General features: G+C 40.2%; 1 protein-coding gene across 1 annotated transcript in view; it reads right to left on the bottom strand.

Moving 5' to 3' along the window:
• ALKBH8 (alkB homolog 8, tRNA methyltransferase) overlaps positions 1-27,162 on the bottom strand; it is a 67,166-nt gene that overhangs the window by 25,981 nt on the left and 14,023 nt on the right. The window contains exons 4-7 of the mRNA XM_080688469.1: positions 23,650-23,781; positions 22,879-22,974; positions 21,195-21,299; positions 19,163-19,233 (exon numbers count right to left, since the gene is read on the bottom strand). Of these exons, the coding sequence (XP_080544595.1) occupies positions 19,163-19,233; positions 21,195-21,299; positions 22,879-22,974; positions 23,650-23,781 (404 nt within the window). The remainder of the gene's footprint in view (positions 1-19,162; positions 19,234-21,194; positions 21,300-22,878; positions 22,975-23,649; positions 23,782-27,162) is intronic.

Consider the following 27,162-nt stretch of genomic DNA (forward strand, 5'->3'; position numbering starts at 1 on the left):
CTAGCCAATATCCCTTCCCTCACTTCTAACAAAGTATGTTTTAAAACAACAACAAAAACAAGAGTCTTGAATCCATTTGCTAAATTTCTCAAAATGGAATCTTGTGAAACTCAAAGGAAGGAGACAATGGCAGCAACACACCCTGAAATCAACATACAGGACACAAGACCTCCCATTTGAAATGACAAAACAAGCTCTGTTCCCTTGTTCTGCAGTGAGAAGCGCTTTCGTAAAGTAGAGGCCTTAATAGTCTTATCATGAAGGGGAAAAAGTCTCACATTAGAACATGAAGATGAGATGGTACCTTATGACACAGAAGAGTGATCAAGCAAGTATTAACTGCAGCAGCTAAATACCACTGTAGCCCAAAGAAACTTATTTTCCATTGCTTCTGAGAGGATGTGAGAAGCAGATCACTATTTTGTGTTTCGGGTGTGAAAACTTTCCTAGTTAATCAGGTACCATGAGCATATTTAGGGCACACCTGGGAACTTGTCTATAGTACTGCATATGTGAAACAAGCAAAATTAGATTAGGCTAAAAGTTTAAAAAGAAAACATCACAAACAAATCTACTGTATAGCACATGTCAGCAAATTCTACCTTTCAAACAGAACTCCACCTAACAAAAATAGGTCCTAGCTGCTGAATGAATAGATGATTTTGAACTGCTTTATCTGGCTGAGCTCAAGTAAATCTATAATAATAAAAGCATAATATGCTAATTAGACCAGATGTCCTCCCGGACGTCCTTCCTTCTGGACAAAGCCACAGCAGTGGTGGGCGGGGCCACAGCCAATGCGGCGGCGGGCAGGGGCCAGGGCCAAAGCCCTTGCACAAATTTCGTGTATCAGGCCTCTAGTTATAAAATAAAAAGAGAAGGCATCTTTTAGTTTGAGTCTAAACACATGCCAAATGGCACAATAGAGAGAAAAATAAACATTGTATAACAGAAAAGTAAGCTGGTAAAGAAAAGATGCTAAATTGGAGACACTTTAGCCACCACTAAATACTCAATATTCATATGTAGAAAGCTAAGCTTAAATGCCTATGAGATAATACTATCATGCTCATGTGTTTGCACTCAGAGACTTGCTATCAGCTCTTATTTATCACAATGTAGTTTCATTTGTTTGTAGGACCTGTGAAGTGAAATCCACCATCATTCAAAAAATGGACTCTCAAAAGTCAATCACAAACCACTTCAGTAAAATTAAAGTTTTACTTTGTCTATGATAATGCTACAGAGATTGAAACACTTTCACTTAAATTTTTTTTAGATTTAATTCTTATTTACTTGTTAGATTCTGTCTAGTAGATTATACTCAACAAATATTTTAAATAAACAATTTGAAAAAAAAAATACAGAGAAAAGGTAAATGAAGAGTGAGAATGAGACAGAGGCAAAATCTACAGCGATAATGGATGAGAATTTTCCAAAACTGATGGAAAAAAACAATCCATTGATTCAAGAAATCCAATAAATCCTAAACAGAATAAACAAACTCATCAAAATATGCAAAATAACACAGAACATCAAAATAAAACTATGGAAAACAATAGATAAACAATATTTAAAAAAGCCAGATAAATAAAGGCCACCATCAAAGGTAACAAGGGCAATAATGTAATCCAAAATAGTGCACTGAAAGAAAATAACTGCAAACCTCAAATTATATACCCTGTGAAAATAGCCTTGAAGAATAAAGGTGAAATAAAGACACTCACAGACCAAAAACAACATTGAGCCAACTGCAGACCTAAACTGAGGGAGATTTAAATGCTGTACATTATACAAAAGGAAAATGTACAGATGGAAGGTGTGAGATACAAAAAAGAAGAGCAGGAGAAACCAAGATGGCGGCATTGGTAAACACTTAAACTGCTGCCTTGCACAACAATTTCAAAACTACAACTAAAAGACAAAACGGACATCATCCAGAACCACAGGAAGGCTGGCTGAGTGGAAATTCTACAACTAGAAGGAAAGAGAAAAGCACACTGAGACTCAGAGGAGCTGCAGGAGGCAGAGGTACTGAGACGCGCACGTAGAGAGGGCTGGCAACTGAGTGCGCGGCTGGCTTTCTCAAGCGCGAGGGAGACAAAAGCTCCCGACTGCGATGAACTCCAGTTCCAGGCGAGACTCTGGGGACCCAGACTCATACGGGGTGAAACTGGACTTTCAGGAAAGAGAAAAGCACACTGAGACTCAGAGGAACAGCAGAAGGCAGAGGTACCGTGTCGCGCGCATGGAGAGGGCGGGCAACTGAGTACACGGCTGTCTTTCTCAAGCAGGAGGGAGACAAAAGCTCCCGAATGCACTGAACTCCAGTTCCAGGCGAGATTCTGGGGACCCAGACTCATTCAGGGAGAAACTGGACTGTCTGTCAGCGGACGGAACTCGAGGGCAGCTTTCTCTCAGTAGTGCTTGCAGCAATTACCACAGGACACTGAGAAACAGGGGCCTATTAGGGCAGGGCTGACAGGAAACCAATGCTGTCTGCTCCGTCCTGAGACTCCGCCCCATCCAAGCTGAGCACAGAGGCTTTTGCAAGTCTAGTCTCATAAGGGTGTCTCCAGCACAGAAGTTCTCCCAGTGTAGACACAGCTGATCCTCACAGCCAATTGGCCTGGAGGTCAATTCCTCCCAGTGATACCAACAACAATCAAGGCTTAACTACAACATGACTGTGCACACAGCCCACAAAGGGGTGCACCAAGAGTGTCCACCTCAGGTAACTGGGGAGGCTGAGCCACTGGGCCCTATTGGACACCTCGCACACAAAGCCACTCTAGCAACTCAGGGAAGCAACTAAAATGCAGAGACAAAGAAACAGATCACAAATGAAAGAAATGGAGGAAAGCAAATGACTGGATATAGAGTTCAAAACCACGCTTATAAGGTTTTTCAAGAATTTTCTAGAAAAGGCCGATAAATTTAGCGAGACACTCGAGGATATGAAAAAGAACCAACTAGAAATTAAGCATACACTGACTGAAATAAAAAATATTATTATACAGAGACCTAACAGCAGACTAGAGGATTGCAAGAATCAAGTCAAATATTTGAAATACAAAGAAGAAAAAAACACTCAACCAGAAAAGCAAAAAAGAAAAAAGAATCCAAAAATATGAAGATAGTGTAAGGAGCCTCTGGGACAACTTCAAGCATACCAACATCAGAATTATGGGGGTGCCAGAAGAAGAGAGAGAGCAAGATACTGAAAACCTACTTGAAGAAATAATGACCGAAAACTTCCCCCACCTAGTGAAAGAAATAGACTTACAAGTTCAGGAAGTGCACAGAACCCCAAACAAAAGGAACCCAAAGAGGACCACACCAAGACACATCATAATTAAAATGCCAAGAGCAAAAGACAAAGAGAGAATATTAAAAGCAGCAAGAGAAAAACAGTCACCTAAAAGGGAGCACCCATACGACTGTCAGCTGATTTCTCAACAGAAACTATGCAGGCCAGAAGGGAGTGGCAAGAAATATTCTAAGTGATGAATAGCAAGAACCTACAACCAAGATTACTCTACCCAGCAAAGCTATCATTCAGAATTGAAGGGCAGATAAAGAGCTTCACAGATAAGAAAAAGCTAAAGGAGTTCATCACCACCAAACCAGTATTATATGAAATGCTGAAAGGTATTCCTTAAGAAGAGGAGGAAGAAGAAAAAGGTAAAGGTAAAAATTATGAACAACAAACACATATCTATTAACAAGTGAATCTAAAAATCAAGTGAATAAAAAAATCTGATGAACAGAATAAATTGGTGAATATAATAGAATCAGGGGCACAGAAAGGGAATGGACTGACAATTCTCAGGGGGAAAGGGGTGTGGGGGGTTGTGGGAAGAGACTGGAGACTGGACAAAAATCGTACACCTATGCATGAGAACAGTGGGCGGGGGGGGGGGGGCAGGTAAGAACCGGGTGGAGGGGAGCTATGGGGGAAAAAAGAGGAACAATTGTAATAATCTGAACAATAAAGATTTATTAAATTTAAAAAAATGAAGAGCAAAGAAGATGATAAATAGGTCTAAATAAATATTGACTATATAAACCAAAGAAATATCTTTAAAAATTAAGAGAATTCAAATATACAATAGGATATAAATTAGAAGGGAACAATAGAGTTAAAATGTACTAAAGTTTTGTATTATTTGTCAAAAAACTAAAGATAACAATTAAGCTTAAACTTTAAATGAATCTCAAATAATTTTGTTGAATGAAAGAAGCCACACAGAATATTGTATGATTCCCGTATTTAAAAATTCTGGAAATACTAAGGTGTTGAGGAACAGAGGGAGATGAGAAAACCTTTGAGATAGGGGATATATCACTGTCTTGAGAGTAGTGAAGATTTAATGAGAAAGTATTTAATATGTGCAGTTTATTTTATAATATGACAATTATACCTCTAGAATGTTGTTTTTAAAAGAAAATGGTGTGAATATAATGTAGTTAAAACAGTGCTTGAGAGCAAAATTTATAATCTTCAAAATACATGTCAAGAATATTTCCCAGGTTTTAAATTAATCAACTGTTGGAGATTTAGGCAGAGCTGGAAATCCAGGAATACCAAAAGTTTGTTTTGTTTTGCATGGAAGAATAGAAGTGAGTGGTAAATGGCTGAAAATGAAAGATAATAAGTTTGATTTAGAGGAGAGAAAATGTCTTTTAGAGAGTTGGACATACTCAGGTCCAAAATCTGAGGAGGAAAATAATCAAGGCTGGAAATATTTTTGTATTTCCACATTGCCTGAGACAATGCTCGTCATATAAACAAAAGCTCTTTTAACAAATATCCATTTAACCAACCATATACTCCATTTCTTCTGTAGAGCACACTCATGCCCTAAATGTTTATTGATAATTAGAGGCCCAGTGCACAAAATTCGTGCACGGGGACAGGGGGTGTCCCTCAGCCCAGCCTGCACCCTCTCCAATCTGGGACTCCTCAAGGGATGTCTGACTGCCCGTTTAGGCCTGATCCCAATAGGATTGGGCCTAAACAGGCAGTCGGACATCCCTCTCACAATCCAGGACTGCTGACTTCCAACTGCTCACCTGCCTGCCTTCCTGATTTCTCCTAACCGTTTCTGCCTGCCAGCCTGATCACCCCCTAACCACTCCCCTGCCAGCTTGATTGCCCCTAACTGCCCTCCCCTGCAGGCCTGGTCCCCCCCAACTGCTCTCCCCTGCAGACCTGGGTCCCCCCCAATTCCCCTTCCCTGCAGACCAGGTCACCCCCAACTTCCCTCCTCTTGTGTCCACATGGGGCAGCCATCTTTGACCACATGGGGGCAGCCATCTTGTGTGTTGGAGTGATGGTCAATTTGCATATTACTCTTTTATCAGATAGGACTAGAGGCCCGGTGCACGAAATTCGTGCACGGGGAGGGGTGTCCCTCAGCCCAGCCTGCAACCTCTCCAATCTGGGACCCCTCGAGGGATGTCCGACTGCCCGTTTAGGCCCGATCCCACTGGGATCGGGCCTAAACAGGCAGTCGGACATCCCCCTCACAATCCAGGACTGCTGGCTCCCAACTGCTCGCCTGCTTCCCTTCCTGATTGCCCCTAATCACTTCTGCCTGCCAGCCTGATCACCCCCTAACCACTCCCCTGCTAGCCTGATTGATGCATAACTGCTCCCCTGCCAGCCTGTTTGCCCCTAACTGCCTTCCCCTGCAGGCCTGGTCACCCCTAACTGCCCTCCCCTGCAGGCCTGGTCCCTCCCAACTGCCCTCCCTTGCTGGGCATCTTGTGGTGGCCATCTTGTGTCCACATGGGGGCAGGATCTTTGACCACATGGGGGCAGCCATCTTGTGTGTTGGAGTGGTGGTCAATCTGCATATTACTCTTTTATTAGATAGGATAGAGGCCCGGTGCATGAATGAGGGCCAGCTGGTTTGCCCTGAAGGGTGTCCCGGATCAGGGTGGGGGTTCCCTTGGGGTATGGGGAGGCCTGGGTGAGGGGCCTGTGGTGGTTTGCAGGCCGGCCACGCCCCCTGGTGACCCAAGTGGAGGCCCTGGTATCTGGGGTTTATTTATCTTCTACAATTGAAACTTTGTAGCCTGGAGCAGAGCCAAGCCTTCTGCTCCCTCCGTGGCAGCAGCCATTTCTGTTGGGATTTATGTATCTTCTATAATTGAAACTTTGTAGCCTTAAGCGGAGGCCTGGGCTGGCCAGGGTGTGAGGAAAGCTTGGCTTCCTCCATCACCGGGGGCAACCCTAGCCTCCTGCTCTCTCCAGCTCTGTGGCTGCCGCCATTTCTGTTGGGCTTTATTTATCTTCTATAATTGAAACTTTGTAGCATTGAGTGGAGGTCTGGGCCGGCATGGGCAGGCGGAAAGCTTGGCTTCCTCCATTGCCAGGGAAACCCAAGCCTCCCTCCTGCTTTCTGTAGCTGCAGCCATCTTGGTTGGGTTTATTTGCATATTCCCTCCTGATTGGCTGGTGCGCGTGGCTGGGGGCATGGCTTGTGGGTGTTGCAGAGATATGGTCAATTTGCATATTACTCTTTTATTAGATAGGATAGGCAACTCTCCAATATGTTCAGGTACTTACTCCTCTCACTTCTCCTCTCACTGAGCTATATACTTCATAAGTTAATTGTGTACATTTCCCAATCTCTCTGTGCTGGCTACACTTCTTTTGCAATTATTTAATTTAATTTAACATTATGTAAACTAATGAAAATTGAGTATGAAAAAATAGGGTTTTTTTTCTATATAAACTAAATTGCATGTTGTTGAAAGACTCAATGAAAGTGAACAAATTAATAAACTGTTATAACTGATGCAATTCAATAATAAAATCTTGGAAATAAAAATAAAAATTTGGATGTCTTTAAGCTTTTGTTTCACTTTAAAGAAATCAAAACTGAAAAGACAGGGCAGACTGTGGACCCCCATAGAAAGAAAGGCTGTACATCAAAATACTGGTAAGTTTATTGTAAGTTAACATAAAATGTTTGAAATCTGCATATATATTTTATTATTATTATTCCCCAAGTCAAGTGACTTTTTAATTAACAACCAACCACTGGTTCTAGCTACATCTCCTACATGGGCTTTCACTGTAGTTTTCTACATTCAAATGTTAAATTTTATTCTAGTTCTACAGTATAGGTGGGGTGGTACAATGCTGCTGACTTGTTACCAAGTAAACACACAAATTCTAACTGACAGAAGAATTGGTACTCTGAAAGCTCCAAATAAAGCAAAATGTTCTATCTGATGATGCTACACTATGAAACAGACTGTACTGACTGCTGGCTGAAATATCTCTGCCATTATCCTCATTGAAGGAGCATGAATAAAGATCTTACTCCATATACAGGAGATAAAGAGGGCACTGTAAGAACTGCCAGCAGAATCTCAATAGTCAAATTTACACAAAAGGGAATTTTAGGTTCCAAGGGATTTTGAAAGATGAGAAAATTATACAGAAACAGATCATCAGAACATAACTTGGTAGGGAAAATGATGAAGAGTGAAAATAAATTCAATGTTCAAAAGTAAACATCCTTTATAATAAAAGCTAATATGCAAATTGTCCCCTCCACAGGGAGTGTGACTGGGAGTTTGACTGGGGGGCGGGGCCAGCCGGCCAACCTCCTGGGCCCCTCCCTCCAGCACGAATTCATGCACTGGGCCTCTAGTGATCAAATAAAGTACAGCATTTATTTCTGGCCCACAAACCAACAGATCTACTTGTCCACAGAAATTTTGAGTGTTTAAATTTTGAGACCTATTGGATAAAAAGAAAGAGTTTTCCCAATGCCATGTTGATTGTATTATGATGCAACTAAATATCCCATAACAGAATTATGCTTTCTTTCCACATCTACATCAATATACACAGCCACATAGAAATAACCATGGCAGATACAAAGCATGTGCATGCACACACACACACAAATGTAAAAGAAATATATTCCCACTAGAGGGGCAGATCATTATCATTTTAATGGTAAGGGCTCTACTGAGATGTTAGAAATGATCACAAATAAGCTGTAAAGGATAGAGACGGGAGATCAAAGCTACACAGCAAAGACAATCCATTTGACAGAATTTCAGAAATGTAAATATTCCAAGGACTAGCAGATAATATTGAAGTCTGGGGCCTGGAGTCAAGATAAAAATGAGAAGGAAAAGTTACTTGGCTTCAGAGGCTATAAAACACTGTATTGCTTATATGAAAATTTGAGGGCTGAATCTGAGGTTAGAGATGCGGTCAGTATGTCCAGGGTCCAGACCGTATTTGTTGTTTTAAGCTCTATAAACAAAATAGTTTTTCCCCCAGTGTGTGCTGAATAACAGAAAATAATGAAACATTTGTCTGTTAAAGCAATATACTCCTAAAAGAGAAGTACTCTGCCCAAGCCTGTTTGGCTCAGTGGATAGAGCATCGGCCCACAGACTGACAGGTCCCGGGTTCAATTCTGGTCAAGGGTATATACCTTGGTTGCAGGTTCTGCAGCCCTGGTCTGGATGCATGCAAGAAGCAACCAATCGATGTGTCTCTCTCACATCGATGTTTCTCTCTGTCTCTCCCTCTCTCTTCCACTCTCTCTAAAATTCAATGGAAAAATGTCCTTGGATGAGGATTAATAGAAAAAGTAAACAAATAAATAAACAGGAAGTACTTTGTGAGTCATTTCTGACAAATAGGAAAGATGTGCATCCGAACATCTCTGGAGTAAACTACACAGAGATCAGGCTCAAAAAAGCCCAAAGAAGTTATAAAACCATTCACCTGGCAGTAGAGAAACTGGGTAGCTCAAGAAATTTCACAAAGAACTTTTATTCAATGTTCTATTTTGGGAGATCAAGCAGGACTCAATAACTACTGGCATGAGACTAGGAGACAGAACAGGTAATATAATGAAAGATGTAGCCCTCTAGTAGGCATTCAATAGACAAGAGTCTTCATTAGCAAAATACCTAATTACCCTGGCCACTCAGTAGCAAAAGTCATAAGAAATATTTATTGATGAACAAACTTACAAAATTAGTGGTTGCCCAAATATTTCTCTGTTCAATACCACCAGCTATCTCTACCCGTTATGGTAACTCTTTTGGTCAGTCTTTTGGTGAATCTTGATGCTACAAGTATTAGCCAATGCAATGCAAACACACACAAAAAAACTGAAATCACAATTCTTGTAAAAGATAGAAGACTTCCTGAATTTGATGAAGCACTTAACATCTGAAGATCTGGCAGAGCCAGGGCTTTTATAACTGAAGTAAAGAAAACAACATATTATCGGTGCTTCAAAATGAAATAATTTGGATTATTAAAAGATTAAGAGAAACTTTGGAAAAACTGATGAAGACTATAATAATTTTTTTTTGTGGGGGAGAGGCTCTTTATAATCAAGTCATAAAAGTTAACTATCATATTTTATCAGAAAAACAATACTAAAACAAAGGTAGATGACTCATTCTCTGTTCAAAAACTTAGTGCATATTTGAAATATCTAAATGTTGTTAAATTTAAAAAAATCTAAACTATCGTCATAATTTTTAGATTCATTTTTCCAGATAAGTCTTAATCAAAAGAAGTTTTTCCTTATTTACAATAAATTTGTTCCTGGTTTTAAATAGATGCACATTAAGTAGTCATTTCATCCTTAGCTGACCAAGTCTTATGGTACTTGCTGAACTAATTATTTGTCCAATAACATTACTAGCTCACCATCACAAGGAGGTTTATGTCAAGGGTGTATCTCTAGACATGCATGTGCAAGCAAGGCAGGCTGCATTTTACAGCAGAACAAACCTATCGGAGATAGAGTACTTAACAGCAAAAGCCCACCTGACTTCACAGGATGTACATTATTCTCTCACATCCTGATGCATCCTACCCCTGGTTGGATATTTCCCTATGCTAGTCCTTAAGTGGGGAAGCAGTGAGAGGGAAAGAACCTGGTTCCTTGATTAAATCACTTATCTAAGCCAACAAATTGAAACTTTGGAACTAGCCTTCTCTAAAACATCTTGTTATATGTTTTAGATATTAACTTGTTTTTGTTGTATAATCATTTTATTTGGATTTTTTTGCTGGTATTGCAGGTAAAAGCATCCTAACATATACATACCATCTACACTAATAAAAGAGAAACATGCAAATTGACCATCACTCCGCCACACCCACCAGCCAATCAGGAGCGTGTATGCAAATTAACCCAACAAAGATGGCGCAAGCCACGGAGCTGGAGTGAGCAGGAGGCTTGGGCTGCCCCTGGTGATGTAGGAAGCCAAGCTTCCCGCCCGCCCTGGCCAGCCCTGGCCTCTGCTCAAAGCTACAAAATTTCAATTATAGAAGATAAATAAATCCTAGATACCTGCTTCCAGCCGGCCCTGGCCTCTGCTCAAGGAGGTGCTGAAAAGAAAAAAAAGAAAAAGAAAAAAAGGAGGGGCTGGGAGCTTGGGTCGCCAGGAGGTGTGGCCAGCCTGCAAACAGCCATCAGCCCCTCACCCACACTTGCCAGGCACCCCAATGGGGACCCCCACCCTGAAGGGGGTGTGGCGAGCCTGCAAACAGCCATCAGCCCCTCACCCAGGCTGGCCAGGCACCCCACCTGGACCCCCCCACCCTGAAGGGGCTGTGGCCAGCCTGAAAATAGCCCTTAGGCCCTCACCCAGGCTGGCCACACCCCCATGGGGTGAGGGTCCCCTCTGGGGGGCTTGGCCAGCCTGCAAACAGCCATCAGCCCCTCACCCAGGCTGGCCACACCCCCATGGCCTGATCCCTGTAAATGGGCAGTCAAAAATCCCTCGAGGGGTCCCAGATTGGAGAGGGTGCAGGCTGGGCTGAGGGACACTGCCTCCCATGCACGAATTTCATGCACTGGGCCTCTAGTCCTATCTAATAAAGAGGGAATATGCTAATTGACCCTCACACCATTGCAAAGATAGCGGCACCCACAGCCAATAAGGAGGGAATATGCTAACTGACTGCCATGCCCTCAAAGAGGGTGGCGCCCACAGCCAATAAGGAGGGAATATGCTAACTGACTGCCCCACCCTCAAAGATGGTGGCGCCCACAGCCAATAAGGAGGGAATATGCTAATTGACTGCCATGCCCTCAAAGATGGAGGTGCCTACAGCCTCAAGATGGCGGCGCCCAGTCTCCTCATCCCCACTGGGGCCGCGCGCCTGCCTCCAGAGTCCCCCAGTCCCCTCAGCCCCCCAGCCGCCCAGGGTCGGCCCGAGGCACAGGCAAGCCTTGGATGGTGGCTGCCCAGCCACCCAGGGCCACCCAAAGCTCAGGTAACCAGGGCCGGCCGAGGCTTGCACTGCCGGCAGTGGCAGCAGCAGAGGTGTGATGGGAGCGTTGCCTTCCCCTGATCGCCGGGTCGCCTCCCGCTCCTGAGGGCTCCCGGACTGTGAGAGGGGGTAGGCCGGGCTGAGGGACACCCCCCACCTCCAGTGCATGAATTTTCATACACCGGGCCTCTAGTATAACATATACACATGTAATGGTAATACTTTTGGAGGCACAAAAGCATTATATAAGATTATAATCTAATTGTAGAGGAAAACTAATAAACTTGAAAGTCAAATGTACAGTATATTTTAGATGAACTATAAGTGTATTAAGAAGAATATGCTCAAGTAGTTAAAAAGATAAGGCATTCAAGTAATATTTATCTAAAAGTTAAGAATACTACATGGATATACCTTATATCAGAGCATTTAAGAGTTAGAAGATCTTAGAAATTTTGCTGAAAAAGTAAATAAACATAACCTCAAGGATTTCAGCCATGGAGAAAAAAAACAAAACAAACACTAATAACAAAACAAAACAATGATGCAACTGAAAAAATATTACAATGAACTGGAAGCCAGAGTAGATACTATCGTAAATTTCTTAAAATAATTAAGGGGGTCAAGGATGAGAAAAAATAAAGAAAAGGGGATAAAAGTATGAGACCCAGATTCTAGATCTGGGGCAAAAAGCTAGGAGAGAAAGTAATTACACAGCATCAGAACAAATCAGAATAGCACAAGCTGCAACTGTGGGTAAATGCAAGAAGAAAACAGGAAAGCCACCTTTCTGGTAACTCTCTGAAATCCAATTTCAAGGCCATGGGAACATGAGCTTCCCTTTGTTATGGACGTGAAGCCTTCAAGTAAAGAGCCCAAGAAGAGCAGACTTCAATAAGCCTTTACATGTATGGATTGCTCTGACTTTGAAAAACATTTTAACATTCATTCACTCATTTTATCCCCATCACAATCCTTCAGCCAGGCAAGAGGTATTATTAATGCCACTTTACAGATGGAATAAAGGGTCCCAAATATAACAGACTGTTTTAAATAGTATAATAAATTTAAAAGTTTAGTAAATATTTTTTCAAAATTGAAAAAGATTCACTTCCACTTAAAAGCTCTTTTATTTTATTTTTGCTGTCATTTTTTTATTTGACAATCTAATGGAAAAGATATCAGTGCCTCAACTAAAAAGACAGGTATTGCATGTTTAAAAAATTCTTGTGGCACAGTCGTTTAAAATTGCTGATATAGTGTACTGCAATCTTATTTTGGTGTTTTTTGTTGTTTAGAAAGTTGTGGGTTTTTTTTTAACTTTATTGTTGAGAGTATTACAGATGTCCCCCGTCCAACAGGTTCCTGCCCCATCCCAGGCCTTCACCACCCTATTGTCTGTGTCCACAGGTAATGCACAGATGCCTATAAGATCTTTGGTTAATATCTTCCCCCCTCCTCCCCGCTTCCCTCTCAGATTCTTCAGTCTGTTCCATTTCCATGCCTCTAGTTCTATTTTATTCATTAATTTATTTTGATCATTAGATTCCTTGTTCATTTTGATTTTTAGATACAATTGTTGATAGATACATATTTATTGCCATTTTATTGTTCATATTTTTTATCCTCGTCTTCCTCCTTCCTTCTTCTTCCTCCTCCTTTAGCAGCCGACTCGTCTCGGGCCCGCAGTGTGCATAGGAATTAGTTCATAGTTTTTTTTTTAAACTATAGTCCGGCCCTCCAACAGTCTGAGGGACAGTGAACTGGCCCCCTGTTTAAAAAGTTTGAGGACCCCTGTAGAATACCCTTCCCATTTGACCCCGTAATCCCACTTCTAGGAATATATACCAAGAAATCAGAAACACCAATCAGAAAGGATATATGTATCCCTATGTTCATAGCAGCACTATTTACAATAGCTAAGATTTAGAAACAGCCTAAGTGCCCATCAGCAGACGAATGGATTAAAAAACTGTGGTACATCTACACAATGGAATACTATGCTGCTGTAAAAAAGAAGGAACTCTTACCATTTGCAACAGCATTGACGGACCTGGAAGCATTACAATAAGCGAAATAAGCCAGTTGGAGAAAGATAAATATCACATGATCTCACTCATTTGTGGAATATAAGGAACAACATAAACTGATGAACAAAAATAGATCCAGAGACAGAGAAGCATTGAACTGACTGTCTAACCTCAGAGAGAAGGCAGGGAAGGGTGGGAGGTAACAGATCAACCAAAGGACTTGTATGCATGCATATAAGCATAACCAATGGACACAGACACTAGAGGGGTGAGGGCATGTGCTGGGGGGTGGGAGTGGCCAGGGAGAGGTCAATGGGGGAAAAAGGAGACACATGGAATACTTTAATCAATAAAGAATTAAAAAAAAATTTTTAAAGAATACGCTTCAACATTTCATGTAATACTGGTTTAGTGGTGATGAACTCCTTTAGCTTTTTCTTGTCTGTAAAGCTCTTTATCTGATCTTCCATTCTAAATGATAGCTTTGCTGGGTAATCTTGGTTGTAGGTCCTTATTATTCACCACTTTCAATATTTCTTGCCACTCCCTTCTGGCCTACAAAGTTTCTATTGAGAAATCAGCTGACAGTCACATGGGAGCTCCCTTGTAGATAAGTTACTGCTTTCCTCTTGCTTCTTTTAAGGTTCTCTCTTTGTCTTTAACCCTTGGCATTTCTTTTTTTTGTTTTATTTTTATTTATTTATTTTTTATTTTACCAAATATTTATTGAATCCTTGCGATGGGATGAATAAGACAGGTATACCCCTGGCCCCTGTGAAATTTGCAGTCCAGTTTGGGAAACAGGTCAATAGACAATCACAATAGAGAGGATCCTGGGGGAATGTATAGGAGGAGTGCCTAACACCATTTCTTAATCTGTTTTGCTCTGTACAGTGTAGTATAAAACAATATACCTTCATTGACCTGGGGCAAGGCATCCTGTTTAATCAGTGGGCATTTTAACAGGAAGACAACACAGCTTCTTCCAACATTGGGCCTATCTTTCTGAGCATTCATACCTATTTTTTTTAATTAATTTCTTTATTGATTAAGGTATCACATATTTGTCCTCATCCCCCCATTCCCATCCCAAACCCCTCCCCACACATGCCCCCACCCCCCTGTTGTCCGTGACCACTGGTTAGGCTTATATGCATGCATACAAGTCCTTTGGTTGATCTCTCCCCCTTACCCCTACCCTCCCCTACCTTCCCTCTGAGGTTTGACAGTCTCATCGATGCTTCCCTGTCTCGGGGTCTGTTTTTATTCATCAGTTTATGTTGTTCATTATTTCCCCTAGATGAGTGAGATACTAGAAATACACTTGTAAGAACTGAAAATGAGACAAGCAATAATGGTTATGCTGGGAGGCAAATGAATCAGTCTGTAGTGAGTTTCTTTCTGGGCCAACAGTCACTGAACCCTTGGCATTTCAATTATGGTGTGTCTTGGTATGGGCCTCTTTGGGTTCCTCTTGTTTGGGACTCTCTGCGATCCCTGGACTTGTAAGTCTATTTCTTTCACCAGGTAGGGGAAGTTTACTGTCTTATTTTTTCAAATAGCTTTTCAATATCTTGCTCCCTGTCTTCTCCTTCAGGCACCCTCATGATGTGAGTGTTGGTACACCTGAAGTTGTATCACAGGCTCCTTATATTATATTCATATTTTTACATTGTTTTTTCTTTTGGCTCTTCTGATTGGGTTTCTTTTGCTTCCTAATATTCCAAATCATTGATTTGATTCATGGCATCCTCTACTCTACTGTTAATTCCCTATAAATTATTCTTCATTTCAGTTAGTATATCCTTCATTTCTGACTGGACCTTTTTCATGTCTTTCATTTTTACTAAGATCCTTGAAAGTCTCACTAAGTCCCTTAAAGCTCTCATTAAGATCCTTGAACAGCCTTAAAACTGTCGTTTTGAACTCTGTATCCAGTAGTTTGCTTGCTTCCATTTAATTTAGGTCTTTTTCTGGAGATTTCTTCTGTTCTTTCATGACATGTTTCTTTCTCTCCACATTTTGGCTGCTTCCTTGTGTTTGTTTCTATGTATTAAGTAGAGCTGCTATGTTTCCTGGAATTGGTAGAGTGGCCTCGTATAGTAGGTGTCCTGTAAGGCCCAGAGACTTAGCCTCCCCAGTCACCTGAGCTGGACACTTTAGGTACACCCCTGTGTGGGCTGTGTGCACAGTCTTGCTGTAGTTGAGGCTTGACTGCTGTTGGTGTCACTGGAAGGAATTGACCTTCAGGCCAATTGGCTGTGAAGACCAGCTGCAACTACAGTGGGAGAGGTGCTGTGCAGGAGACACCCTTATGGAGCAGGACTTGCTTCAATGGGGCTTTGGTGCTCACCGAGTTTGCCCTCGAGTGTGTTGCTTGTGGATATGTAGAGTTGTAATCTGGTATGGCCTGAAGCTATTTACTGGGTGCACTGGCTCTGGGGCCTCTCAGGAGGTGCAAAGTCAGCCACTGCACACAGCCACCTGGCAGGAACTACAGAGAGATCTGATGGCTGCTGTTTGTATTGGGCTTGGAAGTGCCCAGGCAAGGCCAAGCTGTACAGCAAGGCTAGCTGAAGCTAGTGCCAGGTCTTGGGCCTCTTGCTGATAGGTATGAGGCATGCTGACTCCAGCCCTGCTTGTTTGAGAGACTTTAGGAATGACTGAAGCCTGAGCCAGGACAGGCCATTCATATGGAAAAGCCACTACAAACAGTTTGGGTGGGGCTGCAAATTGGGTGGGGCATGATCTCAGGGAATCACCAGGGTGGAAGGAACAGTGTGAGCCACAGTGATGGAAATTGGGATATGGGTGCCAGGCAGCTCTGCTACATGGGAGGTCTCAGCATAGGAACAATGACTCCTGTGAGCACCCCTGTCTGGGAGAAAGCCACCCCCAAGTTCTTGCTCTGATGCCAGACAATCCAGTTCATGCCTGTATGTCCCTGATTCCCCCCACCCCAAGCTGTTGCCCTACTGCTGGAGCCCAAAGGGATTGAGTCTGAGTAAGTCCATGCGCTGGCCCTTTTAAGAGGAATTGCCTGGGTCTCCAGCAGCCTCCATGTCACTCAGCTACAATCCCGCTGGTTTTTACAGCCTGAAGTTATAGAAAACTGAACTTGGAGGGGAGGGGAATCAGGGACATACAGGCATGATGTATGGGGGGGTCTAGTGTGGAGTTGGACCCCCTTGCCTTACACGGGAGTCCTTCACAGCAGAGATACTCCTCCCAATTAAAAACACACCACACATGGGTGTTAGACCAGCCCGTTCCACAACTCCACCCCTCCTACCAGTCTCAATGTACTTTTTTTTTACTTCTCTAGTTGTAGAACTTCCATTCAGCCAGATTTCAGGTGGTTCTGAATGATGGTTGTTCTGTATTTTAGTTGTAATTTTGAAGTGGTTGTGGTAGGCAGTGAGTATTGGTATCAGTGTTTACTTACGCCGCCATCTTGGTTCTGAGGCCAAAAGCTCTCTTTTATAGGAAAATCTACTGATCTTGTCATAACTTATAGAATGCATGCTTCCCTGCTATTATAAAGATGGCTTTAACCAAAAAACTCCATAATTCAAATTGGCAGTTAAAAATTCTATGCCTCTAGAGACACCAAATGGAGATCACGATTACAGCAGATTTTCAGTGCAACTAAAGGGTAAGTTTTCCCTTCTGTACAACTTTTAATTAAAAACTACATAATGACCTTGTAGGGTGGGGGAGGAACCCTTAGTTCCCTTTCCTCATATGTCCCTAGAAGGGGAGAGAATTTCCTTAGGAGTGAAAGGATAGATAGCAAGAGCACCTCACTTTTCCCCACTCCTTCCAGAAGAGAAGGCATGCCTTCGCTGACTGGTCACCCTGAGGCCAAACTGGCTTGGCTGAGCCCTTTCCTCTTTCTTTTCAGATCCAGCTGGTTTGCAGAAGCCCATATATGCTTCCTCCTGTCCTGTGTGGTAGGGGCAGCCTCTGACTCTATGAGGGAAGTCTCCCATTGCCTGCCTGTGCCATTGGTGAGCTATGAACAAGTCCACTTGGCAACAGTTCTAAAGCCATGCTCTTTCATGTTTAATGTAGTTAAGCTGATACTCTAACCTCCATTTAACTTTTGTTTCATTTCTTGAGAAGAAAAAAAAAAGATTTTTTTTACTGGCCCTTTAAAGTTACAAACCAGGACAAGAGGTAAAATGCAAATAAACCAGACAGAGAAGAGCTCTTTCTTTTTTCTTCCCATCCACATTATTTTTGAAAGCACTTAATTAGAATTCACACATGTAGTTAATAAGATAGTTTTGTCTTATTGAAAAAATAGCACTACTCTTTAGTTACATTATCAATATGATCGCACAAGCTCAGCAAAGGTTAAAAGCCAAAGCACTGAAGGCCTACTGGTGGAAACTACACAAATACAAAAAATATATAATGAAGTAGTATTCACCCCTAGGAACAAAATCACATTCTGAAGCAACTCTAGTTAGATTAGAAGATCTCACATTGGATTCTTCTAGATTTAAAATTGATTTCTATCTAAAACTGTATATGCGGCTTGCATAGATCATTTTAAATCATGTTTTTGATAGCGTCTTTTTTTTTAATTGGGGTGACATTAGTTAATAAAATTATATAGGTTTCAGATGTACAATTCTATAATACATCATCTATATATTGTATTGTAGTGTTCTCTACATCAAGGGTAGTCTCCTTCCATCACCATTTATCTCCCCTTTATCCTCTTCTACCTCCCTCCACCCCCTTTTCCTCTGTTAATTGCCATACTGTTATCTGTCTATGAGTTTTTTGGTTTTTGTTGTTCATTTTTGCTCTTTTAGAGCTTCTTTAGCAGTTCAAGTAAAGTGCAGCTACAGAAACAAGTCAGTGAATAAACATGAACATCTTACTCTTCATATGTAAAAATAGGCATTTCCCTGTACTACTCAAAGTTTTTGAAGGGACTGGATCAGGTAATATACGTGAAAAAGTTTATCAAAATTCAGGACATGCACATTTTAGTTGTTTCCTTTTTCTATAGCCTGCAGCTACTACCTTTAGCCACTAGATGGCAATGCTGCTCCAGTAAATTACTGCACAAAGGGAAGTTTAGATTTTATTTAACTTTTAAAAGTAAAGTGTGTGCCCTAGCCAGTTTGGCTCAGTAGAGAGTGTCAGCCTGTGGACTGAAGGGTTCAATTCCAGTCAAAGGCATATGCCCAGGTAAAGCAGCCGATTAATGATTCTCTCTCATCATTGGTGTTTCCATCTCTCTCCCTCCCTCTCCCTTCCTCTCTGCAATCAATAAAAATATATTTTAAAAATAAATAAATAAAATACAAGTAAAATGTTAGAGGTGGGATAGGCAGAAGTGGGCAAAGTAGAGATATATGGAGACAGAAAGAGACTTTACTTTGGACGATTAGTGCACAATGCAGTATGCAGATGATTTTTTTGGGGGGTGTATAAGAATGAGTCTTTATTGTAGAAGCCAGAGGCTGCATAGTGATATTTTATTGTACATGTGAAACCTCTATAGTTTTATGAACCAATGTCACCCCAATAAATTCAATTAATAAAAATAAACTTTAAAAATAGAAAAATAAAAAATAAATGTGTAAAAAATTAAATTGCAGGGCTTTTCCTGGCTTTTGATGAGCTTATAGATAAAACTTTCAACATCTAAAAGAAGCTGTGATAATTTCACATTCTGCAAGAAATGTAAGTGCTAATGGTGCCTTTACTTACCATTTTAAAAAATCTTAATTCATTTGAATCAACAATGTGGGAAATCCTATGAAAAGGCATTGTATAAGGTAAGACATTTGTTTATAGCTAATAAAAATGTCTAAATATTTACCTCTGACCCCAAACTGAGAGAAATGATCTCATCCTCAAAAGCAGAATGTGTGTCAATATGAGCAGGAATTCCTGAGATGGAAGATAGAAAAACACGTAACTTCATTTTTCCTTTCAATAGACTCAAGACAACTCTAAATATAGCCTCACACTATTATGGTGAAAACACTGTCTGATTATAAGGAATATACTATCATTTTAGTTAAAAGGGAACATTTAGGGTCAATGTGACTAAATAAAATTAAACTAAACCTACACTAAAAATCTCTCAACTGCATGTTCAAGTGCTATTGAGACTTGATTCTAAAATCAAGACTTGAAAGTCACTGCTAAATTAGGACATTTACTCAACCCCAGCCCAAGAAAAAGATATGAAAGATAAATAACAAAGTCATGTTCCCCCTTAAACACTAGATTCCCAAAAACAAACAATAGCCAGGTGTTGAAGACTAAGTATACAAATAATTAAGATATGGTTTCCCCCACCAATCTCTCAATCTAGGTTAACTGAGCATGTCTTTTTTTTTTTTTTAATATTTTATTGATTTTTTTACAGAGAGGAAGGAAGAGTGATAGATAGTCAGAAACATCGATGAGAGAGAAACATCGATCAGCTGCCTCTTGCACACCTCCCATTGGGGATGTGCCCGCAACCAAGTTACATGCCCTTGACCGGAATCGAACCTGGGACCTTTCAGTCCGCAGGCCGACGCTCTATCCACTGAGCCAAACCGGTTTTGGCAACTGAGCATGTCTTAAGTGAAAGGAACTTTGCTACATGGTGAGAGTATATTAAGTAAATAAGACAGTTCCTGTTCCCAAGGAGCTTATAGATCAATGTTAAGATTGATTGGTAAAAAGGCAATCGTAATACATGGTGATACATGCAGGAAAAATAATCCAGAACTCTTGCCATTAATAACACTTTTAAGATCATTCAATTATTACAAATATTAGATGGAGATGCTGCTAACAAGTGTAAAAAAAATCAGTAACCTAAAGATTTTTCCATAACATGTCATCCTAGAATTGTCTTCTACATTCTCAACAGAGAAAAACGAATAAGATCATCCAACCAATTAGCCTTCTTCTCTGTATAGGCATAGCTCAATTCCAGACCAGCACAATAAAGTGAGTATCACAATAAAGTAAGTCATAATCTTTTGGCCGGTGGGGGAACATTTCACACTATCTATTGAAATTTAATATGTGCAATTTTGCCATGGCAATTCTGCTTCTAGGAATTTATTTTATAAAATTTTTCATAACTATGTAAAAGTCTACACAGTGTTTATGATAACAAAAATGTCCAATCTAAATTCCCACCCTTAAAAAAAGTTAGTACTTTTTAGAATATACGTGCACAATAAAATTTAAAAACCCAAAAAACAAGCCCAACTGGCATGGCTCAGTGGTTGAGCGTTGACCTATGAACCAGGAGGTCAAGGTTCAATTCCCAGTCAGGACACATGTCCATGTTTTGGGCTCAATCACCTGTGGGGAGCGTGGAGGAGGCAGCCAACCAATGATTCTCTCTCATCACCGACGTTTCTTTCTCTCTCTCTCCCCCTCTCTCTTCCTCTCTGAAATCAATAAAAAAATATATTTTTTAAAAACGCAAAAAACAAAACAAAAAAATGTGCACAAAGTACAACATCTGTAATGTGCAATGCAATAAAATGAAGCGCAATAAAACAAGGTGTGCCTGTATTTACAAATTATTTGGTTTCTTCCATTATACATGTCTCCTATGTTTTTAATGCAATATTCTCCATCTCTAAATAAAATATTGAGAGGGGAACAAAAAAGAGTCATGAATAGCAATTGTGTCAGTTTACACTTTGAGATGCAAGTGTCTCAAGAGAGTGACGTAGATTTGCAAGGGATTAAAGTCAACACAGCAAAACATAAGCAGTTACTATAAGAGTTTGATATTCCTGATATTAAAAAAAATGATATATTTGATCATAGAGGGTTACATAATCTATTTAGTTATGAAATTTGACTGTAATTTTAAAAGAAGAAATACTCACCATGCCCAGGTTCATACTGGTTCACAGTCAACTGATCAGGTTTGTGTCTAATGAAGCCTTCTTTCAACCATTTCTCCAGCATGCTATCACAAATGTCAGGAAGACCTGAGGTAATTTTTCATAAAGGTGAAATATATCACAGTATTTACTTTGCATGTTTTGCCCAAGTATAAAAACAGTCACCGTGATAAAAATCATACAGCTTTTAATTTAGTAGTCAGATCCAAATATAACAATAAACACACAAGCAAAGCAAAATATAAAAAAACCCTAAGAATCTTTCAAAGTTATTATATTGATTTTATAAAATTAAACATCAAAAAATAACAATTTTTGTTAACCATAATTTTGGTATTTTGCAAAATAGCAATAAAATTATAAATTTACTATATTCTATACTAGAAATTATCCTGATCACTTTCCTTTAATTTAAAATTTTTCAATTTATTTTAAATCTAATTATGTTACATTATTTTTCTTAAAAAAAACAAAACACACACACACTTTTAAAAGTGGGACTAACTTACTTTCACTGGAAGAAACACTTAAAAAGGACAAAAGTCATAAAAATATAGATAAAATAAACTCAACAAAGAATTTTACCAAAGGATTAATATCTATATTACATAGTAAGTTCTTACTAATAAACTAAAGGCCCAGTGCATGAATTCATGCATGGGTGGGGTCCCTCAGCCTGGCTGGTGATCGGGGCTGATTGGGGCCTGTCTGACCCAGTCCCAATTGGGGCCAGCTGGCCGGAAGGGAAGGGACTGTGGGAGGTTGGCTGGCTCGGGGAGGTTGGCTGTGGGATCACACTGACCACCAGGGGGCAGCTCCTGCATTGAGCATCTGCCCCCTGGTGGTCAGTGCATGTCATAGTGACCAGTCAACCGGTCGTTCGGTTGTAACCATCGCTTAGGCTTTTATATATATATAGACAACCATTAGAAAAAACTGATAAAGGATATGAAAAATAATTCACAGGAAAAGAAATACAAATGGCCAACCTCACTGCTAATCAGGTAATTATAAGGTTAAAAATTTTACAATTACCACATGTTGGTCAGGGTAGGGGAAAGCTGTACACACTTGGTAAGAACATCATGGTATAGTTGCTCTAAATAAACATAACTTTATACAATTCTAATGTGTTAATCACCCTTTAGAAACTCTTGCTTTGTGCATGAAGAGGCATGTACAATGGTTTTCACTGAAGCACTACTTATAAAAGCTAAAACTAGAAATAACTTAAATGTCTATCAAAAGGGAACTAACTGAATAAGCTATTATCATCATTTAAAAAATGAAAAACTATATAAGGTCTCTAAAAAGACAAGAACAAGTTGGAGTAATACATGGAATATACTAAACAATATAATACTCATATTAACAACTATACACTCTTAAATTTGGATGTAAACTCATATAGTAAAGGTTTGGAATAATATATTCTAAACTGTTATTGGTACTACTTCTAAGAAGTATGGAAATACAGATAGTGTTCAAGAAAAACTTTAGCTTTATCTGTTTTTATGAAGTTTTTTAACACAAAATTGCACTATTTAGCTAATTAAAATGTTTTGAAAGTTTATCTAAAAATGACAATGAAACAGCCTCAACTATGATTTACTTCTAATACATTAAATCTTTTTTTCTGAATCAGCATTTATTAACAATTACTTACCTCCAGGTAATGGCTTGTCTTTATGTACATTGTTATTCTCATAGTGGAATTCATAACCAAAATGCTTTACTCTTCTGTGTTTTAAGGATTTTTGAACTGTATGAAGAGAATAAAGTAAACTATTTGGGTAAAAAAGAATTTCATTCCTTCAGGTATTTCAAAATTAACATTATGAGTAAGGATTACATTAGTAATAGTAACTTTTGTTAACTGCTAAGTCATTGTCTTTAATGACATCAACATTCTACCTCATATCTGCTGTTCTTTTAAGTCTAAAGTAGCAACAAACACTTAAAAAGTTTCAAATCAATCTGAGAGAGCTAACTAAACACGTACATTGCCACTCACAGACAGCTAATGACCTGGAAAGAGTCACAGTAACTAATTTGCAAATATCTCCAGGAGGCTCTCAAGACATGATGATGGTATGACAATGAACTGCTGATTCCTCAGAGGAAATCTGCCTTATGGAGGAGAGGATCATATAAGATGATATATGTAAAAGGGCTTATAAATGTTAGGTCTACAAATGTGGGCTAATCAATATTAACCAGTTTGGAGTTTAAAATTAATAGCTATATAAATATTATTTATTATTAATACTACTAAGATTTGTCAGTGTGGCTTGCCTAATATTGGATCCAGGCTACTTCTAAGTAATTTTGAGGAATTATCAGTTTTAATAAGCCAAATGGGGAGAAGAAAAGAAGGATCAGTAACATAGCATTTTGCAGACACTTTTGAAAATCAAATTTTAAAGTTTTTACTTACAATTTGGATTGTCTGAATCTTCTGTCCAGTTCACACTTTCCAAAAGCAGTTTCTCATCCTCAGAAGAAATAATTTCTTCTACTACTTTGAGGCCTGGAGGTAAGGCTTGAAGCCCCAACTCTTTCCACTGTGCTGTGGAAAACCAAATTAAAATAGTCACATACAAAACTTAAAGTTCCTATATATACATAACTCTGCCCAATAGCCATTTATCAGTTCAAAACACCCCCAATCCTCATTTTATGAAATAAGAATGCCAAAAGGCACAACATACTAAAAGTGCAAAACAAAAACCAAGATAAAAATTATGATACGTTTTATCCACTGCAATTACCAACAGCAAATAGAATAGTATTTACTTAAATATTCTGTTTGAACATAATGGAGTAATTTTTTTAAATCTCACTAAGAAAATGTTTTTCAGTTCCAGTCAAGATGGAGGCATAGGTGAATGTGGTACTTGAATCTTCCTACAACCACATCAAAATTATAACTAACCCTCAGAATAACCATCACTCAGAACTGACAAAATCTAGCTAAACAGAAGTCCTACCACTAAGGATATAAGTAAGAAGCTACATCAAGACTGGTAGAAGGGGCATAGTCATGGAACGAGCTGGTCCTACACCCACAGTGGTAGTTAAAACTGGGAGGGACTGAGAATCTGAGGGAACGGGGGGGGGGGGGGGGGGGGAGGAAGAGGAAGGAGCGCAGAATAGGAAGTCATTAACCAAAGAATTAATATGCATATATGCATAATCCATGGACACACACCAAAAAAAAAAAAAAAAAAAATTGGGAAGGATATCTTGGCTGCAGAGGTCCCACCTGAGCTGAGGAGCAAGGGGTCCCACCTTCACACCAGGCCCCCAGCTCAGGTTTCCAGTGAGAGAGAGAGAAGGGCCCATAACTTCTGGTTGTGAAAACCAGTGGGGATTGTGGATGAGTGAATGGAGGGCTGCTGGAGTCCCAGGTGTTACTCTCATAGAGCCCACATATAGACTTACTCAGACTCACTGGCTTGAGTTCACTGCTGGGGCAGCACTCAAAAGGCAACAGAGAAATACGGGGAGGAAGTGAATTGTCCGGCATCAGGGCAAGAGCTAGAGTGGCAGCTTTCACCCAGTAAGAAGTGCTGGCAGAAGCCATTGTTCCTTTTCTGAGCCCTCCCCCAACAGAGCTGGTAGATAGGCACCATATCTGAGTCTCCATCAACCTGGCTAACACTGTTGGCCCCACCCTAGAGATTCCCTGATATCCTACCCCAGTGGTCAGCAAACTGCGGCTCGCGAGCCACATGCGGCTTGCGAGCTGCGGTTTGGCACTCTGTTGACTAATGAGTTTGCCGACCACTGCCCTACCCCACCAAATATGCAGGCCCATGCAAGCCCTTTCCAGGGGCTTTTTTATACAAATAACCTATCTTGGCTTATGCTCCAGACTTTCCTAAAACTAGCAGCATCTGGCCTTAGCATACCCTATACCTCTCGCTAAGTTACCCCAGGCCTGACACAAGCAACAGTTGGCCTTGGTTCTCAGCTTGGATTCTCTGGGCACCTCCAAGCCAGCACAAGCAGCAGCCATCTGCAGATCACTTTATAGCTCATGCCAGATGGCTCCAGGGAGAGCACAGGTGGCAGCTAACGTTGGCCTGCACCACTCAGGAGGCTCCAGACCCAGTGACCCAATGGATGGCTTCAGACTATGTTGAAGCAATACCCAGCCACCTCCATGAGCAACACACTCAAGGGGGGAACTCAGCAGGCACTAGATCCCCACTGAAGTAATTCCTATTCTGTGGAGTGGGCCCCTGCACAGTTGATCCTCAATCACAGCTAAATTCCTCCCATTGAGATGCTAACAGCAATCACGACTCAACTATAAAAGGAGTGTGTAGACAGCCCATATGGTGGGGGCCGCACCTGGAGTGCCCAGCTCGGGTGATCGAGGAGGTTGTGCCATTGGACCCTATAGGACACCTACTATACAAGACCACTCTACCAAGCACGAAAGATGTAGCAGCTCTACCTAACAGAAATAAACACAGGAAGGCTGCCAAAATGAGAAGACAAAGAAACACATCCCAAATGAAAGAAAAGAACTAAACTCCAGAAAAAGAACCTAACAAAATGGAGACAAGCAGCCCAGCCAGTGTAGTTCAATTGGTTGAGCATCGTCCCATGCACCAAGAAATTGCCAGTTCAATTCCCAGTCAGAGCACATGCCCAGGTTGTGGACTTGATCCCCAGGAGGGGGTATGCAGGAGGCAGCTGATCTGTGTTTCTCTCTCATGGATATTTCTATCTCTCTCTCCCTCCAGCAATCTACCAAATGCAGAGTTCAAAACACTGGTTATAAGGATGCTCAATGAACTCAGAATGAGAGTAGATGAACTTAATAAGAACTTCTACAAAGATGCATAAAAACAGAGACAGAAAACATAAAAAAGAACCAGTCAGAAATGAAAAGTACATGAACGGAAATGAAGAATACATTATAGGGAATAAACAGTGGAATAGATTAAGCAGATAATCAAATCAGAGATTTGGAAGATAAGAAAGCAGAAAACACTCATTCAAAACAGCACAAAGAAAAAAGAATACAAAAATATGAAGATAGTGTAAGGAACCTCTGGGACAACTTCAAGTGTACCAACATTCACATCATGGGCATGCCAGAAGGAGGAGAGAGAGAGCAAGAAATTGAAAACCTATGTGAAAAAAATAATTATGGAAACCTTTCCTAACCTGGTGAAGGAAACAAGACATACAAGTTCAGAAAGCACAAAGAATCTCAAATAAGATGAACCCAAAGAGGCCTAAACCAAGACACATCATAATTAAAATGACAATGGTTAAAGAAAAAGGAAATCTTAAAAGCAGCAAAAGAAAAGTAATCAGTTATCTACAAGGGAGCTCCCATTAGACTGTCATCTGATTTCTCAACAGAAACTTTGCAGACTGGCAAGAAATATTTAAAGTGGTGAAAAGCAAGGACCTACAACCAAGATTACACTACCCCGCAAAACTATTACTTAAAATCAAAAGACAGATAAAGAGCCTCCCAGACAAGAAAAAGCTAAAAGAGTTCATTACCACCAATCCCTTTTTACAAGAAATGTTAAAGAAGAAAAAATGATTAAAATTATGAAAAATAAAATGGCAATAAATACATATCTACCAACAATTACTTTAAATGCAAATGGTTTACATGCTCTAATCAAAAGGCATATGAAGGCTGAATGCATAACAAAACAAGACCTTTACATATGCTGTCTATAAGAGACTCACTTCAGATCAAAAGACACACACAGACTGAAAGTAAAGGGATGGAAAAAGAATTTCATGAAAATGGAAACAAGCAAACAAAAAAAAAAGGTAGGGTAGCAATACTTATACCATACAAAATAGACTTTAAAACAAAGGCTATATCAAGAGACAAAGAAGGACCCAGCAATTACACTTCTGGGTATTTATCTGAAGAAACCTGAAACACTAAATTGAAAAAGATATA

Source organism: Plecotus auritus (genome assembly GCF_963455305.1).
Source record: "Plecotus auritus genome assembly, chromosome: 9".
Lineage (NCBI taxonomy): Eukaryota > Metazoa > Chordata > Mammalia > Chiroptera > Vespertilionidae > Plecotus > Plecotus auritus.